Source organism: Sphaerodactylus townsendi, linkage group LG05 (genome assembly GCF_021028975.2).
Source record: "Sphaerodactylus townsendi isolate TG3544 linkage group LG05, MPM_Stown_v2.3, whole genome shotgun sequence".
Classification (NCBI taxonomy): Eukaryota; Metazoa; Chordata; class Lepidosauria; order Squamata; family Sphaerodactylidae; genus Sphaerodactylus; species Sphaerodactylus townsendi.
Genome location: NC_059429.1, coordinates 61,380,628 through 61,402,470, shown reverse-complemented (window position 1 = coordinate 61,402,470; position 21,843 = coordinate 61,380,628). Strand labels below are relative to the sequence as shown.

General features: G+C 43.6%; 1 protein-coding gene across 2 annotated transcripts in view; it reads left to right on the top strand.

Moving 5' to 3' along the window:
- The window catches only part of NFIA (nuclear factor I A), a 620,753-nt gene that overhangs the window by 548,887 nt on the left and 50,023 nt on the right, over positions 1 to 21,843 (top strand). For both annotated transcript variants that reach the window (XM_048495977.1, XM_048495978.1), the window contains exons 8-9: positions 4,006 to 4,184; positions 9,386 to 9,551. In XM_048495977.1, the coding sequence (XP_048351934.1) occupies positions 4,006 to 4,184; positions 9,386 to 9,551 (345 nt within the window). The remainder of the gene's footprint in view (positions 1 to 4,005; positions 4,185 to 9,385; positions 9,552 to 21,843) is intronic.

Sequence of the window (21,843 nt, the reverse complement as noted above, 5' to 3'; positions counted from 1 at the left end):
CTGCCCCCAGGCCGCCGTTTTTGGCCCGTGCGGAAAGGGCCAGTGTGAACGTGTTAAAAAACAGCTATTTCTTTGTGTAGCAGCACATACACCTATAAAGCTAGCAAAATTTATCTTAAGGATGAGATCATGAGCTCACTGAATGACCTTGACCTTGAGCCACAGCCTATAGGGTTTGTGTGTGGATAACATGAAGAAGGAGAAGCCTGTATGCTGCTCTGAGTTACTTGGAGGAAGAACAGGATGAAAGTGTACTAGACAGATAGATTAAGCCCAGCATGAAGATAGAATGGGTCCAAATGTAATAGCAAAATAGAATTTCAAATAAGAAGCACTTGAAGCGTATCTCCCCACAGTTTGTCCCCTCAGGTACTTCTCTTCAAGCACATTCCAGTAATGAAAATGAGATGCCAAGAAGTGCTTGGAAGAATGACTGTACATAAGTACTCCTCAAAGGTCAAGGAGAGAGTCTTAACTCAATACCCTGTTTTGAGTTTTGCTGGGGTGATTCTCTCCCCAGTGCTCTTTAATATCTATCTGTGGCTGGGTCCGGGGAGGCTCGGGTTAGGTAGTTCAGCTCCCCATTTATTTATTTATTATTTCTTAGTTTTTTATACCGCCCTATCCCTAAGGCTCTGGGTGTATTTTACTAAACATAAAATCCTAAATAACACCATTAACGAGGACCATTAAGATGCAGATTGACTGGGAACTGGAAAAACAACTCCAGGCTAGCTTCTCTTTCTTCAAATACATCTGTATTTGAGCACGCTTTCAATTCAGTTCTTCTCTCACCAGTTAGCTTCTTTACATCTTCTTTGATACGTGTATGCTAGGAATTAGTTTTACTCCACTTGGCTTACTTACACCTCAGGTATATGCTGCAGAGCTGTGGGAGTCCTACTGTTTAGGTTCCGGCCGTGAAAGCCTTTGACAATACGTATAACTTCTTTGTTTTTAATTTTCACTGTTTGTGCCATAAGGTACCCCAAGCAGTTTTTGTTGATATCCATCTCCTAACTGGATAAAACAACCATCTGTCAGCTGGTGGTGCCCCTAAGTACCCCCCCTCCCCAATGTTCACAGGTTTTTGCTATGAATATTCCCTTTCGGATGGATTCTCAATTATGCACACATTTTGACCTCTTCGGAAGTCATGGCACTGTCAGATCAGAGAAGCTCTGAAGTTTCTGAAACCAGCCAAAGTGCAACTTTGATGCATTATACACTTTCTAATTTCCACAAGGAACATTAGGATTCATTACACTTTCTTTTGGTTTACCAGCTCCCTCCCTCCACCTTCCCACAGAACAGTTCTTCTGCCTAGATTTGAAAGGGCTGTTTTTGTGTTTTTTAAATTTTTTGCACTACAGGTTTATCAGTGGAGCAGAGGTAGAATCCCAGGATGATAATGAAGCACTCTTATGAGTTGGATGCCTACTAATTATTGGCTGTACAAACTACAGATAATGTTGGACAGTACTGATGTTCATAAGCTACATAGTTGTGTTGCTAGGTAAAGTCTAGGTCTGAGCACAGAAGGCTTAAATAAGGCTAGCTGATCTCATGGGATTTCAAAAGCTAAGCAGGTCAGTCCTGGTTAGTATTTGGGTGGGCAACGTCCAAAAAACAGCAGAGTCATGGCATGGAGGCAGGCAATGGCAAATCACCTCCAAACATTTCTTGCCTTGAAAGCCCTACAGGGCTACTGTGATTTGATGGCACAAAAATTGATACAGGAGCTGCTATAGGTTTCCTCCTTTGATGTCTTGTGCTATACAGCTATAGTTGACTTTGCATTGCTGCATGAGGAACAATGGTGCCACAGTTATTTTTAAACTGCTAAAGTCTTCATAAATTATTCTTTTTAAAAGGTTCTATTAATGCAGAAATAGAAATAATCCAAGTAGCCTGTAATAAAGATCAGGAAGAGGAAGACTTATTTTTAATTACGCTCCCTCATAAAAAGTCAATGAGATGACAGCCCTTATTTTTATCTCTTTATTTGGTTTTGAGCAAATCTGTATAAGATATTTCTTGTAGACTACGAAGTTGTCGATTGATTTGGTTTCTTAACTTCATTCAACATACTTCAATACAAATACAATATACTCTTCTGCAATTCATAACTTTTTTTTCAAAGCAGTCTTTTGTGGTTTACAAGTGCAGTACACAGGCATAAATAGCCATGAATGTTTAATACAGCTGGCCCAGGGGAAATTATTATATTCTTTGGTTGGAAATACACCCTAATATGAGAGAAGCTATGTTCTATGAATCTATCAGGTTTCTGTGGGATGTAACACAAATGCAGTGGGAATTAGGAACATAGGGAATCCCCAGTGGCTCTCCTTAGGATAAGTTCTTGAACTATAATTCTTATCAGCCCCTACCAGCATGGCCAATTGGCCATGCTGACAGAGGCTGATGGGAATTGTAGTTCCTGAACATCTGGAGAGCCGCAGGTTCCCTACCCTGAATTAGAAGGTTGTAACACTAATTTAGGTTTGCACTGGCAGTGTTATTACATAAAAATCACAAAATGTAGGAACTGTGTGTACGTTTTATACCATTTTTGTGTTTAGTATAGTAGGCTTTGTTTAGTACAGTGTTTGCTGTGTGTCATTCAAACAATTGTTTCCATTTTGAATATATTGCTATGTTTTAATACTTGAGTAGCAGTGTTGTTGTTGCTGGAAAGATGCCTTGCCCATTCAGCAGGGCACTTGGAGATCTTTCTAGAACATGGTGTTATGGTTGTCATGCAAAACAATACAACCTTCTTAATGCCCAAAGATGAAGAAGAAAACAGTGTATACGCGCTTACGTATCATATTGGAATTACCAGTTTCCCTTTCTTAATATAGAGATAATTGTATTGACTGTATGTAGGGATTATTGAGAACCAATATAGAGATAATTGTAATATAGAAATAATTGTATTGACTCTTGTAGGGACTATTGAGAACCAATCTACACCTGATCTCCATCATATGATAAATGTTGGAACTGGCCTTACCACACTGGCACCATGATTTGTAATACAGTGCATCATGTCATCCATGTAAATGTGGAGCATTTGTGCACTAACAATAGCTATCAAAACCCTTTACAGTTCAAGGAAGACCAAAAAATATGCCACATAATATGCCACAATAGGATAGTAGCATGGAGAAGCCATCACATGAAGACTACTTTGACATATGAAGATAGCAGTCTGGTTCTAGATAATGTATGTTAAGTATGTTGAGCACTCAGAAGTACTGCTGTATAAATTCCAAGTATTGCTATCATCCAGGATTTTCTTAAGGGGCAAATGTAGTCTGGCATTAATCCATCACATTGCATTACTATAGTTTTATAAGACATTTAATGTTTGCTGCAAATGAATGGATGAAATCACCAATAGTCATCAAAGTACTTAGTTATTCTACTATCTTGGGATAAACTTGATATTTAAAATGTAAATATTGGTTTACATGAAAGCATAGTACTTAAAATAATAATCCTCCATTGAGCTGGAAAAGTGACATAAACAAGATCTGCAAGAGCATCGTCATTATGTTATTGCCCATTTATTGTTCAAAATAAAACTGGTCCCTGTGTGCAAACCAGAATTATATGGAATGTCAATTAAATCAACCGTAATCTCCCAAATACATTTTTATTGCTGGATTCATTAGAAAGGCTCTTAAGATAATGAATAGTCATCACTTTTACCAAGGACTGCTGGCTCCTTTATAAATGATGACCACTAAAAATGCCGAAAAGACATTTTAAAATCTGGCTTCATTTATGCTCTGCCTTTATACTTGGCTATAGAATTCAGCAAGCACTGATGTATTCTGAAGATCAGCTACATATAACATCAGTTACATACTTTAAGGTGTGTACCCTTAGTGGGAATTTGTTTTTTAAAAAAGAGGTAAAGTTATTTAAAAACAACAACAACTATGTTACCAAAACTCCAAAAATCTATAACTTCTTTTGTTTTCTTTCCTATAGCAAGTCCACATGCAACACCATCGACTCTTCATTTTCCAACATCACCCATTATTCAGCAGCCTGGGCCATACTTCTCACACCCAGCAATCCGCTATCATCCTCAGGAGACTCTGAAAGAGTTTGTCCAACTTGTCTGCCCCGATGCTGGTCAGCAGGCTGGACAGGTGGGGTTTCTCAATGTAAGAAAGCCATTTTTATTTATTCAAATATTTTTTGTTCCTATGACTTCACTAACTGTAGAATTATGTTAACAGGTTTGTACATATAAAACGGTGGGGGCCAATTCACTACAACTCCAATAAACTTGGTTTCAAGGAGGCACCTTTGGGCATGATCTAGGCCCATTTACATTCCAATCTTCGGAAGAATTAAATTAATGGAGACGTGAAGTGCTTACATTTTGCTAGATTGTGTCCATAATTTATCCATTGTGACAAATGTGATCAATTTTCATCCAAATCCTATTAGTCTCTGCAATGCCATGTAAGTGATTGGTACAGGTACAATATAATATTATTTAATGTTTTGATCCAGCACAAAGGTTGGCACTTACTAATTAGATCCAGTAGCAGGAGACTTTTTCCAGCTCGAGCAGCCTCCTTCCAATAGAACAGACATCATAGGACACATTCCCAAAATTGCATGGCGATGCAAGAGCTGTACAGATATTGCTATTCTGGGAAGGACCACGAATGCCACATGTGATGCAGTTGTAGTTCTCTCAACACAGAAAATTGTGTAAAGAATGAGATGTGGACAAAACTATGCAAACTACTATGGGACGGTTAAAGCCCCAGCGAGTCAACAACTCTAATATGATCATTTTAATGGCTATCATTGGATAGTAACATTTTTTTCAGAAGTGCAAGGCCAGGTAAAACTATCTGTCAAATTTAAAATGCCATTGTTGATATATTAAGCCATATTGCATCCTGCCAAAGATGCATATTCTCAGGACAAAGGTTGCTGCTGTCAAAAATAGAAAACTCTGGATTAGTTGATATGACCATAATATGTGAGATGCATATATGGATATCTATGGGAGCATGTCATAGGCTTGTGCAACTCCACCACTGTGAACTAGACTTATGTGAACTGGATTTGTATGAGTGTATTCCCATGAAAGCATGTATGCAGGCTCCTCTGCATACAATAGTTGTGATGTGGGAGGGTATGCAAACTTGCTACTGTGTCACAAGGTTTTGACACTGTATTTGGCCAATAAACATAAAATACTGGGTTAGTTTACCACTTAAATATTGGTCAGTATTGGTCAGGCAAGTAAAACATTAATTAGACCGTGCTGTTTATAAGTGTACTGTCTTCTCAAAGCACTACAAATCTCTTCTCTCCTAGAAGCTTTACAGACCACAATACCAAATAATTTAGAGACCTGCTTTTCATACAGCAGATACTTTGGACTAAGTCCTGTGACCATGATGTCTGCTTTCATATTTATCCCAAAGTTTCTCATTATGGTGGCATTCTGTAGTTAAAACACATGTCCAGTAAGAGAGTCTAAGCCAGGCAATGTCAGGGAAAGATGACAGAGAATATCTATGGAATTTATTGAGCAGGATATGCCTTCTCCAATAGGATGATTGTAGGTGTGCCTGTATGACCCTAATTTTTGCAAGGATGAAAGGAAAGAATTCCCACTCCTGTTGTCAGATGCACTGATTATCACTCACAAAATTTTCAACATTATGGAATTTTTGAGCACAACCAAATAATAAATGGTTAGTGAACTTGTAAATTATCCATAGCTAGGCAGAACTGACTGGGACCCTTGCTCCAAATTCTTCGCAACATTGTCATGTGTGAACCAAACCATTAATTCAGTCAGATTGATTAGCTTCATGTTTTATGACTCTAGCTCTTCTAAGGTTAACAAAATACAGGGACTTTATAATTTTTATTAATTATGTCTTTAGACAGAAGAATAAGAAACAGCTGTTTCAGATCAGCCACAGACATTTTTTATTTGTAAATGACTTTCTTATAGCCCTTTAGATTAAACTGACCAATACTTGAACTCAAGAAGTTAAAAGTATAGTTCCTCATGGTTTGTTATTCCTGCAAGTTGTTATCTTTCCCCCCTTATCTCTGAAAAATTAAATAGTGTTCCAAGATTTTGGATGAGTGATTTCAGGGGGTTTTCTCTCTCTCAAGCAAACTTAATAATTATGTTCACGTTATTGGAATATAATTCCATTTGTGTGCAGAAATGTTTAACTTTGCATACAGCTTTATCCAAAATAGTGTCAATAGACTTATTACCCCTAGTTGTTTCTACTTTTGCATTTCTGCCATACATAATGCTGAATGTGGAAATGATGGGGTTTTGCCCCAATTTGTTAACCATATTAGCTTAAAATCACATTAATATGTTTCTGATTGTGTATATTGAAGCCTGCCCAAACTTAGAGTAATGTCCCAGCTTTGATTACAAATGCACTTTTATCTAGACAATAAAACAGAAATGATTTTATTCTTAAATAGAGATTTCTTTAGTGTGTCGGTGTAACATAACACTTTGGGTAGATTTGCTATTTTATTCCAGTGATACATTTCACTGGAAAGAATATACAGTTTCTGACAAGACAAATGAACAATCCAGTCCAGTAAGTATAAAGCAGAATATTGCTACAGAAAAAGGTCTAAAAATACAGGTCTATAAAATCAAAGGAATAATTTCACAGATTACTTTCACCTGAAATTTCTGAGAGAGAAAAACAAAGAAACTTATAACAGGAGTAGTGGCACATTATTCAAGTAATGAGTTTGACACAGTTTCATATATACCTGCAATCCATGATTGATCTATATGGTGAATGAGCCTTGGAAATTTTCAGATTCCCTTTTTCTTCTCTCATGCAGGTTTCACATTATAATCATTTACACTTTAATGGCAAACTATAGTTTATTGTTTCATCCACATCACTAATTACAGTATGTTTCTTATCCTGTTTCACAATCCTGGTTTGAAGATAAGAGAACAAACCATAATTTGTGGTTTGAATGTAACAACAAATCATTGGTCTCTGCAAAGAAAGAAATTATTAATTTAGATTCATATAGATTAAACTTCAATGGTATTTGCATGGCTCTCTGGGTGGCCCTTGAACAGTGTTTGGAAGCTATAATTGCTGCAGCTAGAATTCTGGCTGAAGTGGGTCGTAGAGACCATGTAACTCTAGTCATGTTTTGCCTCCATGGGATCTCAATTTACTTCAAGGTCCTGGCATTGACCTTTAAAGCCCTATATGGCTTGGGACCAGCTTATTTTAAGGACCATCTGCCCTCCATATGAACTTTTCCAGCCACTATGATCATCATCATGTGCCCTGTTTTAGGTGCTTCTACCATCTCAAGTTAGATAGGTAGCAAACCAAGAAAGGGCCTTCTCAACTACAGTCCCAAAATTATAGTATCCAAAGAACTGAATTTCAACCCTTCTATCATTGTCTTCTGCAAAAAGTTGAAAAAAATCTGTTTTGTTTGACATTCACTACTGATTCTCATTGACCCTTCCTCCTGTTCATGTGTTTGTGCTTTAATTGTTTTGTATGTATTTATATGTGGTTTTAAATTTTTATTGTGTGACATCTTGCGGGCTCTACATTGGGTGGAAAGACAGCTTAGAAATGTTTTAAATAAATAATTTCTCATGCAAGTGAAATGTAAAAAAACAAGAGAGCATGTGTAGGTACATTTCCACAATGGTGAACCGTGGTTTGTTGTCATATATGAGTTTTACTGGGGTTTTTTTGTCATATTAGATGGCAGCATACATCCTACCCAATATTAAAAAGCAACCTCAGAAAGTCAAAGTGAACTGATGTGATGCCTAAAATCACAAACATTAATATTCTGTCTGTTTTTTAAAAAATCAGTTGATGGAATTAAAATTACAGGAGAGATGACAGACTGAAGGTTTCAGCTTCATAAAATCCTTGAAATCAATACCTAATGTGAATTAAATGGTTATGACATAAATGGTTCAAAAGTACATTTTGCAGAAATTTAAACTCTATATTAAAAGTGAATGTTTAGTGTTAATGTTTTAATATCCTGCCAGTGAAAGAAAAACATGCAGAATATTGAACACTGATCCTGCCACATTTGACAGAAACTCTGATTACTTGACTAAAAATAAGAATCCAAAAAAGAAGGTTTTGAAAAGAAAATGCTTTCTTTTAAAAAATATCAGATAGCTATTTGGTGTTTTTGAAAGGACAAAATTTTTAGGAATTTTAGAAACAATAAAGCTGCACTTTTCAGTTCAACCTTTATCTCACTGGTTTGTCCAGGTATTTCAACAAAAGTCTGTTTGTGCATGACAGATATTAACACAGCTTGTTTGCACATTTGCTCCCCTTTCTGCTTACATTTTGTTCAAGTGCAATTGGAAACTTTCTAATTTCAGTCCAGTTCCAATTTGCCTTGACATCCAAATGCAAGTGCATTTAAAATCCCAGTTTATAGAGAATAGGAAGGGGGGGGGGGAAATCCCAGATTCGGCTAGGCACCTTCATTTGGATGTTATGAAAAATCTAAATTTGATTGAAGACTAAGGCTTCAATCTCACTCTACTTATGAGGAAAGCAAGGATAGGGGAAAGAGAGGGAGCATGCAAGCATGGCAAATAAGTAATGTTTATGTTTGTCAAAAACAAGCAGAAATTTGTTGCTGTGCTTGAAAACCACTGGTAGCTAAGTACACTGAAGAATGCAACCTAAGTGGTCCATTTGGCATTACCAGGGTGGGATGAAGATGTTTTTCTGCTGCAATCAGTATCACAGGGCATACTCAGACCCAGCTGGTGTCAGCCATGCTTTTTGCCTCCTTCCACACTGCCATTGGCTAAAAGTGAACAATGATGAAGATTTTCGCAGCAGCTTTGTTGTTCTGAGAGGCAATGACAATTGTAAGCAATTCCAGTTACATCATACCATGCATAACCAGCCAGGTGCAGTAATATTGAAACCCTGCTAATTGTGCCTCATTAAGCAGTTGCTTAGGTAGAGAACCAGTTTTGAACCCTAACCATCTGAAAGCCACTTGAAAGCTCCCTGTCATGTCTGATTCAGTTCATAGGCAATTCTATGGCTCAAGAAAGCCTATACAATGAAAAACAGGTAATCTATAAGAATCCCATGTGAATAAAGGCGCTTGAGATGTGAGCGAGTCATTCAGTTTGGGCAAAATGGTTTGGGCAAAAAGTCAGGTTATATTTTAAATTTTCTAAGCCAATTTTTTCGTATTTTTATCTAGAGAGTTGTTTCTTTAGCATCTAGCAATTATAGGTAGCTGCAATATTTCCATATCATTGATATCAGCACCAATTAATGGGGTTTTTTGCTTATATTTTTGGCAGCCCAATGGTAGCAGCCAAGGCAAGGTGCACAATCCATTCCTTCCTACCCCAATGTTGCCACCACCACCTCCGCCACCGATGGCCAGGCCTGTGCCTCTGCCAGTGCCAGACACAAAGCCTCCAACCACGTCTACAGAAGGAGGTGCCTCCTCTCCCACTTCTCCAAGTAAGTACAGCTTCCAAGAAGAAAGAGAGCTGTTTGACAAAGCTTCATCAACAATTTGTTCATGGTTCTGTAAAATGAAACTAAAATGTGAACACCCCTCACTTATATCAACCCATCAAAGACACAGCAATAATACCAGGATTGAATCATACTGGACATAATCAGGTTGGACTATCAAATCCCTTTTGACTAAGATTAACTTTTTTGTAATTATTACCTGTTGGTATCCAGATGCAAAAATCATCCAGGGCCATAGGAATTTGTGGCCAGGCAAATTCATCAAACCTCAAAAATTAGGTTTAAGCCATGGTTATATCACGTGAGTATACCATATGTTTCTGAGCCTTTCTATGGCATATAAAAGTTATTTGATAGTCTACACTATCCTGCTGACTCCTTTCGATTGACATCTGCTGACTGCTTTGTCAATCTCGCTCTCCCTCTTTCTGCTAGCAACTGTTCACACAACAGCCATGATGCAAAGCCAGGAATCTATAGCAAATCAAAGCTGTTCCCAAGAAAGAATGAAGAACTATCCAGACTAGAAACTTAGCTAGCTTCTGTATCTCATACAAACAGCATAAATAGTGTACCAGAGTGTTTGTCCAGCTAGAGTAAAACGTTAAAGAGGTAAGTTTCCCCCATCTCATTTACAAATAACAGCAGCGGCTTGTCTGATAGGGCAACTGGAGGGATTCCAGGCCCCACCACTGTGATGTCCTTATCAGAGGATGTCAGGAAACAGAAAAGATACTCTAGGGTCACAGTTGTGGCACATGATGGTGCACAGCCACTTCCTGATACCAACTTCTGCTGGCTACTAACAGCATGTGAACGGTACTGCCACTGTGACCTGAACACCACCACTATTGCCTCCTGACTGCTTCCGGGAAGAATATCACAGTGTTCCCTCCCTTCAGTGGTGGTCAGTGGTGGGAGCTAGAACAGTCCATGTGACCCACCGCATGAGCCATTGCTCTCAAGGAGTGAGAAAAGAAAACACAACCAGGAAGCAACTACATGACACTTTCTGCAGCCAGTAAACAACAGCAGACTTTTATGCAGTAGCAGCTATAACACCCTGCTTTGTCACTAGGAAATAGTTTTCACTCTTCAGAACCCTGATCAGTGCTCAGTTACTACACAGTAGTATGAAAACACTGTTGAGTATTTATGGTTTTCTTATAACTGTGAGTACAGTTTATTGCATTGGCAGTAACTCTTTTGGCTTTTATGTCCTTGGTTAACAACCAAATTTTCTTGCTTTATGGTCATGGGAGAGGGCATTTGAAAAGCACCTTGTTTTTGTCCATTGATGATATATCTTCATTCTTCCTCATGATACTTGCAGGTGGAGGGGCTGTTTTTCAGTGCTCCAATCAGAATTCCCCTACTCTATTAACTTCTCACTCTGGAACCTTCTGTTGCTTGCTTGCATAATTTGCTGTGACTATTCATTGTGCTTAATCCCTGTTTGGTATGTAGTTTGAAGAATACAAATTATGTTTACACAGATTTTCCATGGGTCCATAAGTTTACTACTTACTGTCTGACAACTGGGAAGAATTATATTATCTTTAGACAGATTATTCCATAGAAAAAATTGTTTAGATCCTTTACAATGACATGATCAACAGTCACTAGCATTACTGATTTGGCAACTACTAAGGTTAGTTATATCTCAAATTCTCAAGATTATGTATTAAAGCAAAAAAATAATGTTTGGTGACTGAGTTTAGAAATCTGTATCCTTAGACTGTTATTATTACCATCTTTATATTTATAATATATTTAAAATAATTTAAAATCTTTTATTGTTATAACATGATTTACAGTGTTTAAGAAACTTTAAGTAGCCCAAGGCCAACCAGTGAATTTATGACTGAGCAGAATTATGAATTACAGTCCTCCAGTTTGAAACCTGGTGCTCTGTATAGCATGGTTGAATCCCCACTGACAATTAAAGGCATGATACTCACGCGAAATATCCAGATTTCATGCAAAACTCCCCACCGCTTTCCTGCCGATCACAGTTCTGGCGCTCCTTGTCCGCCTTATCACGGGTTGGATGTACACCTTTCTAAAAAAGCAATGATGGATCCGGATTGGAAGGGAGCGGTGGGGAGGATCGGGGGGTTGAATTTCCCGCTGTTGAGAGTAATGTGGAGCCTCCCATCCAATCAGGGTGCAGTAGACTGTGCGTAATGCGCACGCAGCCCCTTTTTAAACTTTTGCACCTGGGGAGGCGGTGTGGACACAGAGCAATATGGGACCATTTTGTTGACTTCACCTTTACCGAGTACAAGGCAGAACTAAACATTGTGCCCACGCAGTTGCATGGCACAAAAGGTTGGAGCCGCGCGGAAACGGAGCTTTGCTTAAACAAGCCGCTCCACCATTTCTGCTCCAAGTCAACCCGTGCATGTGCATGCCAACGTGGTTCCGCAATTTTTTTTAAAAAAAAATTCCTGCCACAACGCAACAGCCAATCAGAATAGCCGCTGAGCAGATCACACGTTCGATCGTGCGATAGTGGGGATTGCTGCTGCATTGCTCGAAACCAGGATAATTTGCTAGACAGAAGCTGCGATGGGGAGCACAAAACCGCGATGAAAAGGTGCCGATTCTTTTGAAGCCTAGTTGTATCTAGATTCATTTTCTAAGTGGGGATTTCTCCCGTGCCACACTGGCTTTTAAGAGAGAAAGGTCTCTCACATTTGGACTCCATGTTTCTTTTGCTCTCTTTTAATGATTTGGTATAAAGCATAACAAAAACTGCGGAGTTTTATAGAGCAGAGAGCAGCACTTGTTTTGACAGCGAGGAAGTTGACATTATTTGAAGGTGGTGGTTGTGTGTATAAAGTTCCATCAAGTTGCAGGAACCTATCCCAACAAGGGGCTTTCAAGGTACATGAGAAGTGGAGGTGGTTTGCCTTTGCCTTCCCATCCAGAGCCTTCCTCTTCAGAGCCTTCCAAATACTGACCCTGCTTAGCTTCTGAGATCTGATGAGATCTCAGCTATACAATGCCACCTTCCCTCCCTCAAAGATTGTTACTTAACATTTCTCCATTGGGATCATTTTGATGTACCAGGTCAGTGTGGGTGAACTCCAAGAGCATATCTATTTTAGCAGAAGAAGAGCTGGTTTTTCTCTACCTTTAAAGAGTCTCAAGGTAGCGAAGAAGAAGAAGAAGAAGAAGAAGAAGAAGAAGAAGAAGAAGAAGAAGAAGAAGAAGAAGAAGAAGAAGAAGAAGAAGAAGAAGAAGAAGAAGAAGAAGAAGAGGGGGGAGGAGGAGGAGGAGGAGGAGGAGGATTTTGGATTTATATCCCCCTTTCTCTCCTGCAGGAGACTCAAAGGGGCTTACAATCTCCTTGCCCTTCCCCCCTCACAACAAACACCCTGTGAGATGGGTGGGGTTGAGAGAGCTCCGAGAAGCTGTGAGTAGCCCAGGGTCACCCAGCTGGCGTGTGTGGGAGTGCACAGGCTAATCTGAATTCCCCAGATAAACCTCCACAGCTCAGGCGGCAGAGCTGGGAATCAAACCCGGTTCCACCAGATTAGATACACGAGTTCTTAACCTCCTACGCCACTGCTTACAATCACCTTCCCTTTCCCTCCCCACAACAGACACCTTGCAAGGAAGAAGGGGCTGAGAAAGTTCTGAGAGGACTAAGGCTAGCCCAAGCTTACCCAGTAGGCTTCATGTAAAGCAGCAGGGGAAACAAACCCAGTTCTCCAGATTAGAGTTCATCGCTCACATTGAGGAGCGGGGAATCAAACTTGGTTCTCCAAGATTACAGTCCACTGCTGATAACTAATATGCCATTTTGGCTTGTTTACAACAAGCCATGTCTGTGAAGTGATTGCTGCAGATTGTTTAGCATGCATTTCTGAATATATTTCCAGTGCTTTTTGAATTATATGTGCAAAAGAAGAAATTAGTGACATTTATCCAGAACAAAGACAAAGAAAAATTACACACAACAATAATGTGAATTATACAACTATCAAGTTACATTTTCTGAATGCATAAAATAAAATGGAGCATGTGCTCCGAATTCATTGATCTGGCCTGAGACAAGAGATCCCAGAGGCCGTTTCCGCATGGGTCAAAAACGGCGGCCTCAAGCGCGTAAAAAAACGCCAGCCCCCCAGGTCATTGCTGCGTTTCTCTGACAGGCGGCGCTTTCGCTGGAAATGCAGCAGCGCCCGGTCTGGCTGCCCTTCCCCTTCCTCAGGGCTGGCGTCACGCTTAAAACAACTCCTTTAAAGGGTTGTTTTTGAGGGAACAATGCCTGATCCTCGGCGAAGCAGCGGCTGCTTAACAGCACCACCGGGAACACGCTGTTTCCCTTCCCCTTTCCCACTCACCTTGTCCCTCGTCGTCGGTCGCCTGCTGGCTCTTTCCAAAGTCTCCTCATCTGGAAACCTCCTGACCCCTGGACGGGGACAAGGTGGAGTGGGAAAGGGATAGGGCAGAGGCGTCTACGCGCGAGTCCGCCTCGTCGTCCGCCGGCCTCTCCTGGAGGCTGCCCGCAGACGCTTGGCGTGCGAACGGCCTCCAGCCCTACCACCGGCAGAATTCTTGCCGGCATGCTTTGGGGCCGGGCGGAAACGGCCAGAGATAATTTTTTTTGCTACTATCTACCTAAGTACTCGGAAACCTGTGTACCTGTAAAGGTCTTCAATGGTAAGTTGGATGGGAAGGGCAGCCGCCTAACCTTGGAGTACACATTCCACAGTCTGGCGATAATAGCTTCATCGGGCGGAGACTTTATCTCAGCGCTGGAGATGAGGTCTCCGGGCTCCCATGGGAAGCCGGGAGGGGGATGGGATGGATGGAGTTATAACCTGTGCTTCTGGCGGAAGTGTCATTCCTGCCACTGCGTGTACTTGAGCTTTCTAAGATGTCTTAATATACTTTCTTTGTCACCAAAGAGTCTTTTATTTCTGCTTCTATGGAATTCCTTACATTGTGGCAGGAATCCTACTTTCTCTTTATCCCTAGTGCAATGGACCTCTGGTGTCTCGCATGGAGAGGTTGGATGTTTCTGGGGAAGGTGCGGTAGCCCCAAAAGAGGGCTCCGACCTTTCCCTTCTGGATCTGGAGGAACCGGGCGGGAGAACGGTCTCGCTGGTGACTCTTTTCCGGCCCCTCGTATCAGCACGAAGTCTTCCTTTACTCCGTTGGAACGAGGGACGTGACGACGACCATGGGGACTTACATGAGTCGCTTGGGGCGCTGTCTATGGATCGGCGCCTGTGGATCGGATATCTACCCGCTGTGCATGGATTACAAACCTCAGATGCAACTCTGTCATGGAGGAGACGGGCCTGACCACCTTTCATGCGGCAACTCCAGGAGTCCATTGAACGATTCCTGGACTCGTGATTTTGGTGATGCTCCCAAAGAACCACCGCGGGCACAGCACTGGGGCCCGGCCCGGCGGGACACTGGGACTAAACCTGGGATTGGGAGGTATCCGTGCCGCTTCCGATCGGACCCCTGATCCCGGCCAGAGGCTGCACCTGAGATGCCGGGGAGCCACCGGTGGCTACGGTGTCTCCGATGTCTCGCTTCCAGACGCATTGAAGAGTCCGAAGAAAGCCTGCACTCCCAGCCGGATCTGTTCCCTCTCCCATCGAAAGAGAGCTGGGATGAGGAAGTGGGCCGACTGCGAGATGCCCAAGAAGCATGGACCCGTGAACGCCAGCTATGGGAGGAGGAACAGGCACAGCTGCAGCAAGAGCGTGAAAACCTGCAGAGGGACCGGGAACAGCAACGCAAAGAAGTCCAACTCGAGTTGGACCGTGCCAAAGATGAGCTCCAACGACAATATGCGCCAGAATCGGTCAGTCCATGATAAGGTCCTGGAACACTCCAAACTGGATTTACAGCGGCAACGCGAAAGCGTTCAGGCCTTGCGCACGCAAAGTGAGCTTACTGCAGCTGTTCACCGGGACGAACTGACTAAATTGGAACGAGAAAAAGCAGCTCTGCATGCGCACCAGGATGCATTGACCCGCAAGGAGAGAGAGCTGGCTGCCTTGGAGAGGGAACTGAGGAAGCAGCAGACCAGGAAGCCCCAAGTTGGAGTCTACGCTGTCACTGATACTGCCGGCGCCAGAGGGGCAACGCTGCTGGGTCCTGCCACCTTCCAAGGACCAGCTCCCACCGGAACACCAGCGGCACCGGCATTAATACCGCCACCGATTCCGGCCCCCCCCCGTGCAACCGCTGCCCGCCCAACCTGCTCAACCTGCGCATCCGCCGCCCCTGCAGGCGCCAAGAGCCGTGGAAAGGGGTTACTACAGGCCCCGATACCTGCCCGCTTCGATGGGACCGCCCAAACTCCCCTACTTCATCTTACAACTCGATGCCCACATGGAGGACTATGACGATCTATACCGGTCTGAGCGCGAAAAAATACGGGACATCGGCTCAGTCCTGGATGGGGCGGCAGCCGACTGGTTTGTGACCCTTTTGGACCTACAAGATGAAGACTCTCGCACGGTGCCCGCATTCCTCCAAGCCTTAAGAGCGGCTTCCAAGATCCGGAAATGAAGCTATCCGCACCATCAAAACGATCCAGCAGGGCAACCGCCCGTTTGCAGAATTTGCCCGTGAATTTCGCGCGGCGGCTGCTCGACTCCCTCCTGAGTGGCCTGGAACGCATGAAATGCGTAATACTTCTCGGATGCTGTTGACGGTAAGCTGCGTGAAACGGTGTTTTTAATTCGGGTTCCTCGCACCATTGCTGATTGGATCCAGTTGGGATCCCAGGTATGCCTCGCTTGGAATACGCTGCCGGAGGCCGCCCACGCCCAAAACCTGCCACTGCGCCTACCAAGCCTAGCCCAGCCGCCCCTACCGAGACCACCGCTGAGCGCCGTCGCCGTCTGGGATTGTGTCTTTATTGCGGAGGGCCAGGTCATTTAGCCGCCAACTGTCCGAGAAACAAAAAACAACCGCTTCCAGCCACACGCACCCCATCTGCCAAGCCACCACGCAGAATCGGGGCCGCCTCCGGCCGGGCTCTTCTAAAGCAGTCATCGAAGAGGCGCACTCCAGAGGAGGGGAAGCAGCTGTTTGCCTTTCTTCAGCCCCCCCATGGACATGGGTTCGACTCCCTGACGCGGTGAGTGAAGGCAGCGCCCCATTACTGTCCAAGCGTTTCTGGCCACCCCCGCTAAGCATACTTGCATTATAGCCTCGGCCCTTGTGGATTCTGGCTGCTCCCATTGCTTAATGCGCCCCAGGTGGCAGAGGAGCTAGCTCTGGACCAAATTCCCTGGCTAAGCCTTCCATACCATTCACCCAAATGGACGGCAGCCCTCTCGGGAACGTAAGGACCGGCCCAGTTCAAAACACAACCGGTTCTCCTCCGCTATACCGGACCATTGGGTGAAAATTAGTTTTATTTTGGCGCCAGTGGCCAAACACTCCATAGTTCTGGGCATGCCATGGTTATTGTTACATGAACCAAAGTTCATTTGGAAAGAAAGGATCTTAGAATTCACTGACCCTCCCTGGGCGGTGAACACATGAATTGGGGGGAAAACTCAACTTCTCCTGACACCCTGGCTTCATCAGCAATTGCTCCCGATTCTATTGGCATCCCACCGGCGTAGCAAGATCTGGACAGAGGTTTTCAGGAGCAAGAATGCGATCAGTTGCCACCCCATAGAGCCACCGACTGCAAAATCGTTATACAGCCACGGGCGCAACTGCCCAAATGTAGAATCTACCGTATGAGTCCCAATGAGGAGAAGGAACTTCGTGCCTTCTTGGACAAGAACCTCGCTCGCGGGTTCATACGGCGGGCTACCAAACACACACACGCTGCTCCTGTTTTGTTTGTAAAAAAGAAAGATGGGTCTTTACGGCTCTGCACAGATTACCGAGGTCTCAATGCAGTCTCCCTGTCCAATAAATACCCTTTGCCTTTGATCAAGGACCTTTAGATGCATTGGGCAAAGGACGATCTTTACTAAATTAGACTTGAGAGAAGCTTACTACAGGGTCAGAATTGCTGAAGGCTATGAACACTTGACTGCATTTAACACAAAGTTTGGACAGTTTGAATACTTAATAATGCCATTCGTTAAGTGGGGCCCCCCGGGCTTTTATGGCCCTTATCAACTAGTTCTCCATGATTTATTGTACAAGGAGTTGTGGTATACTTAGATGACGCTTTAATTTATTCACAAACCATGGAAGAGCATGAAGCATTGGTTCGGGAAGTATTGAAACGCTTGCTCAACAACTCTCTCTTTGCCAAACTCTCCAAATGCTGTTTCCACCAGACCTCTATTGACTATTTGGGTTACCGGATCTCGCCCGAGGGCTTAAAAATGGATCCTGCTAAAATTGATGCGGTCCTCCAATGGCCTGCCCCCACCAACCGTAAAGAACTCCAATCTTTCTGGGTTTTGCTAATTTCTATCGTGGACTTCATACCCCAACTCGCTGAACTGACTCTCCCTCTCACAGACCTCTTACGCACTAAGGGTAAAGATCCACTGTCCGCCAAGCCCGGGGCCCCCCTTTCCCGGTCTGAAGAATGTCAAACAGCCTTTCAGCTCTTAAAGTCTGCTTTTACCACCGAACCTATCCTAAAGCACCCTGACCCAGATCTCCCGCTTGTGGTTCACGTGGATGCCTCGGACAAAGCACTTGGGGCAGCCCTGTTGCAGAAAAATAAAGATGGTAGGCTGGTTCCGGGTGCTTATTTATCAAAGAAATTCTCCGGTGCTGAACTCAACTGGACTGTGGGAGATAAAGAGACTGCGGCCAACAAGTAGTACTTCCACTTGGCGCCACTGGCTGGAGGGGGCTAAACACCCCTTTCAGGTTTGGTCGGATCACAAAACTTGGCGCTCTCTCCACCCCTCAAGATGTCCGCGAAACAACTCCGTTGGGCCGATTTCTTTTCTCGTTTCTCTTTCACAGTCCATTTTTTCCCCGGGAAAACCAATAAACTGGCTGACGCGCTCTCGTGCCTACCCGGGGAGGGGGGTGGAGCTGCCTTACGGGACATTCCACGCACTGTTCTCTCCCCCTCCCAGTTGGGGCTGGCTGTCACCCGATCTCAGACGTCCACTCCTCCTTCACCGCCCATTCTCAGTCTCGTCTCTCCTTTCCTGCGGGAACTCGAGGAGGCGGGGCTGCACGGAGCCTCCAGCGGGGAAGGTGACTCTCAATTCGGGCGCTTTGGAGAATGGAGTTTGGCGGAGGGGAGTGTTGGTACGTGCACTCCTCCCCTCCGCAAGCAGGTTCTTGAAGCTTGCCACGATGCCCGCCGGCTGGACATTTTGGCTTTCTGAAAACTCTGCATTTCCGGCCCGGAAAGTTCTGGTGGCGCGCAATGCGCAAGGACATTGAGGCGTATATTAAAGGTTGCTCTGTTTGTGCAGAAGCCAAAAATATTCCAGGAAAGCCCCATGGGCTGTTGAAACCTCTCCCGGTGGCCTCCCGCCCCTGGGAAGTCATCTCCATGGATTTTATTACAGATTTACCGGAAAGTCATGGCAACACGGTCTTATGGGTAGTGGTGGACTTATTTTCTAAACAAGCCCATTTTATTCCATGTGCTTCCATCCCCTCCGCTCCTAAGTTAGCATGGCTGTTCATTCAACATGTTTACCGTCTACACTCCGCCCCCGTTAGGGTGGTCTCCGATCGCGGGCCCCAATTCATTTCAAAGTTCTGGAAGGCCTTTTTAGGGTTGTTAGGGGCCGCCCCGGCGGTCGCTGCCCCCTACCACGTTCAAAGTGACGGTGAGACGGAGAGAACGAACAGAACCCTAGAGCAGTATTTACGTTGTTACACCAACTACCACCAAGACAATTTGTGCGAGCTCATTCCGTTTGCGGAGTACGCCTATAACAATGCTGTTCATATCAGTACAAAGAAAACGCCCTTTGAAATTGTGTCTGGTCGCTTCCTTCCCGCCGTTGCCGCAACTACCCGCGACAGCATTGATCCTCCAGAGCTTCAACAATGGATTTCATCCCTAGCCGAGGGGAGGAAATCGGTCCAGACCGCCTTACAACAGTCTAAGGACACCAAAAAGCTGCAAGCGGATAAACACCGCTCGATTTCCCTCTGCGTGTATGCGCTTGGGTGTATTTGTCTACCAAAAATCTCAGAGACGTGCATAAATTTTCCAAACTAGGCAAAAGATTCGTGGGACCTTTTCAGATTACTAAAGTGATTAATGATGTCACTGCCCGATTGGATTTGCCTAACTCTCTTAGTAACATTCATCCTGTCTTCCATTCCAGTTTACTGAAGGAGGCTCCCGTTTCTGATGCCTGGCACGACCAGCTGAGAGACCCCCACCGACTATTATTGATGGCCACAAGCACTACGAAATTGACGCCATCCTGGACTCTCGTTTTAATCGCAAACGCTTGCAATATTTAGTCTCTTGGGTGGGATATTCCTCTGGGTATAATCAATGGGTTTATTCCTAAAATATTGACGCCCCCACCCTTATTTCTGCTTTCCACCGCGCCTTTCCGCATAAACCTGGGGGGGAGGGGTCTTCTTTAAGGGAGGCAGAGTGTAAAGGTTTCAATGGTGTTGATGGGAAGGGCAGCCACCTAACCTTGAGTACATTCCACAGCCCGGGCGATGGGCCAGCTTCATCGGCGGAGACTTTATCTCTGCGCGGGAGATGAGGTCTCCGTTCCCATGGGAAGCCGGGAGGGGGATGGGATGGACAGAGTTATAACCTGTGCTTCTGGCGGGAAGTGTCATTCCTGCCACTGCGTGTACTTGAGCTTTCTAAGATGTCTGAATAAACGGTCTTTTTCACCAAAGAGTCTTTTATTTCTGCTTCTATGGAATTCCTTACAGTACCTCTTTCTTGCTTCTGAGATTTCATCAAGCTAGTCTTCAAGCCTGTCTTCACAACTTATGTGGGCTATAAGCTTGAATAAAAATAAATGAAATCTGAGATCCTACAGACACTGAATTCACAATCCTCAGCAGCTGTTAAATCAGGAACAATATTGTATAAACATCTCTGCATTTATCTCCCTGAATCTCAGCTTCCTGGAATTTGCAGACAGGAATCTGCAGGTGGGAGTAGTAAAGCAATATTTCATAAAGTGAATTGTGTGCCCTATTCTGGGTATCTTGTGAAGGAGGAAAATTAAAATCAGGTGACTAGACACCTGTACTGAACTTTGTTATTATACTCAGAGGCTGGGGTTCTGTCTATATACTTGCTGGAGTGGAAACAGTATGGTTTTCCTAACATCTGATTGTAACCTTTCATTTCCTCAATGTTTCTTTGATCCTTAAAATACTAAATCAACAACAGTTCCATTTCAAAAATATTTTTATGGTAAAAGGTGTTGATCCTGTGCAACCACAGTCTCTTGGGACTGTGTTCTGTCAAATTATGCTGTTTGTGTCTTAGTAGAGGTTTCTGAAGTTAATTAAATGTTAGCACCAGTTATGATCAGAACATTGTAGCTATTCATATCATGAATTTGTACATATCTTTCTTCTTGTGAAGAAGAGACTGCACTCAGTATTAGATTATGGCTACCTGGAACTTTGCCTTGCCAGCAGCCATCCTTATTGACCCCACAACTTTTAGACAGTAATAATTATGTCATGAAAGCTAGGAGTTGAATGACTTGTTTCATCACACAGAAAATTAAAAATAATTCAGACTGAAAAATATGATTGCTAGAGGATCCAGGGGTCTGCAATGTTTTGGTTCTCCCTGTCTGCCTCCAGCCAATACCCCAGGGAGGTGGCTAACTGCCTCTTCCTCTTCCCAAGTCTTTGCTCAACAGCCTAGAGAACACCTGGGCCTCTTCTCTGCCCTTATATGGGCCAGGCTTACTCATGCACATGCCATCTCTTTCTATTTTCATGATTGCTTGGCTGGACTAGCCCAGTTGAAGATGTTGCTGGTAGCTCCTTAAAGGGGCCACTCAATGATGTATAGGAGATATGAATTGCTTCACCTGGCAGTTCTGTTCCTCTTGGCATTACAGTGGCCGTAGAAGTCAGTTCCCTGGAGGATAGCAGAAAGGAGGTATGAGTCATATAGAGCACTGTTTTATGCGTGCTGAAAGTAGATACACTCACATCACAGTGATTTTATGTTTTGTCTTTATATTTAGATGCTATAGTTGTATATTTGTTGGACATTTAAGGTCTAACTGATCCACAGAGTTTAAGAGGGAAAAGGCTAACTTATTAGCCTTAGCATAGGCTAACTTATTATATTAAGGCCTTCCGCACGGGCCAATAAACCTGGGAT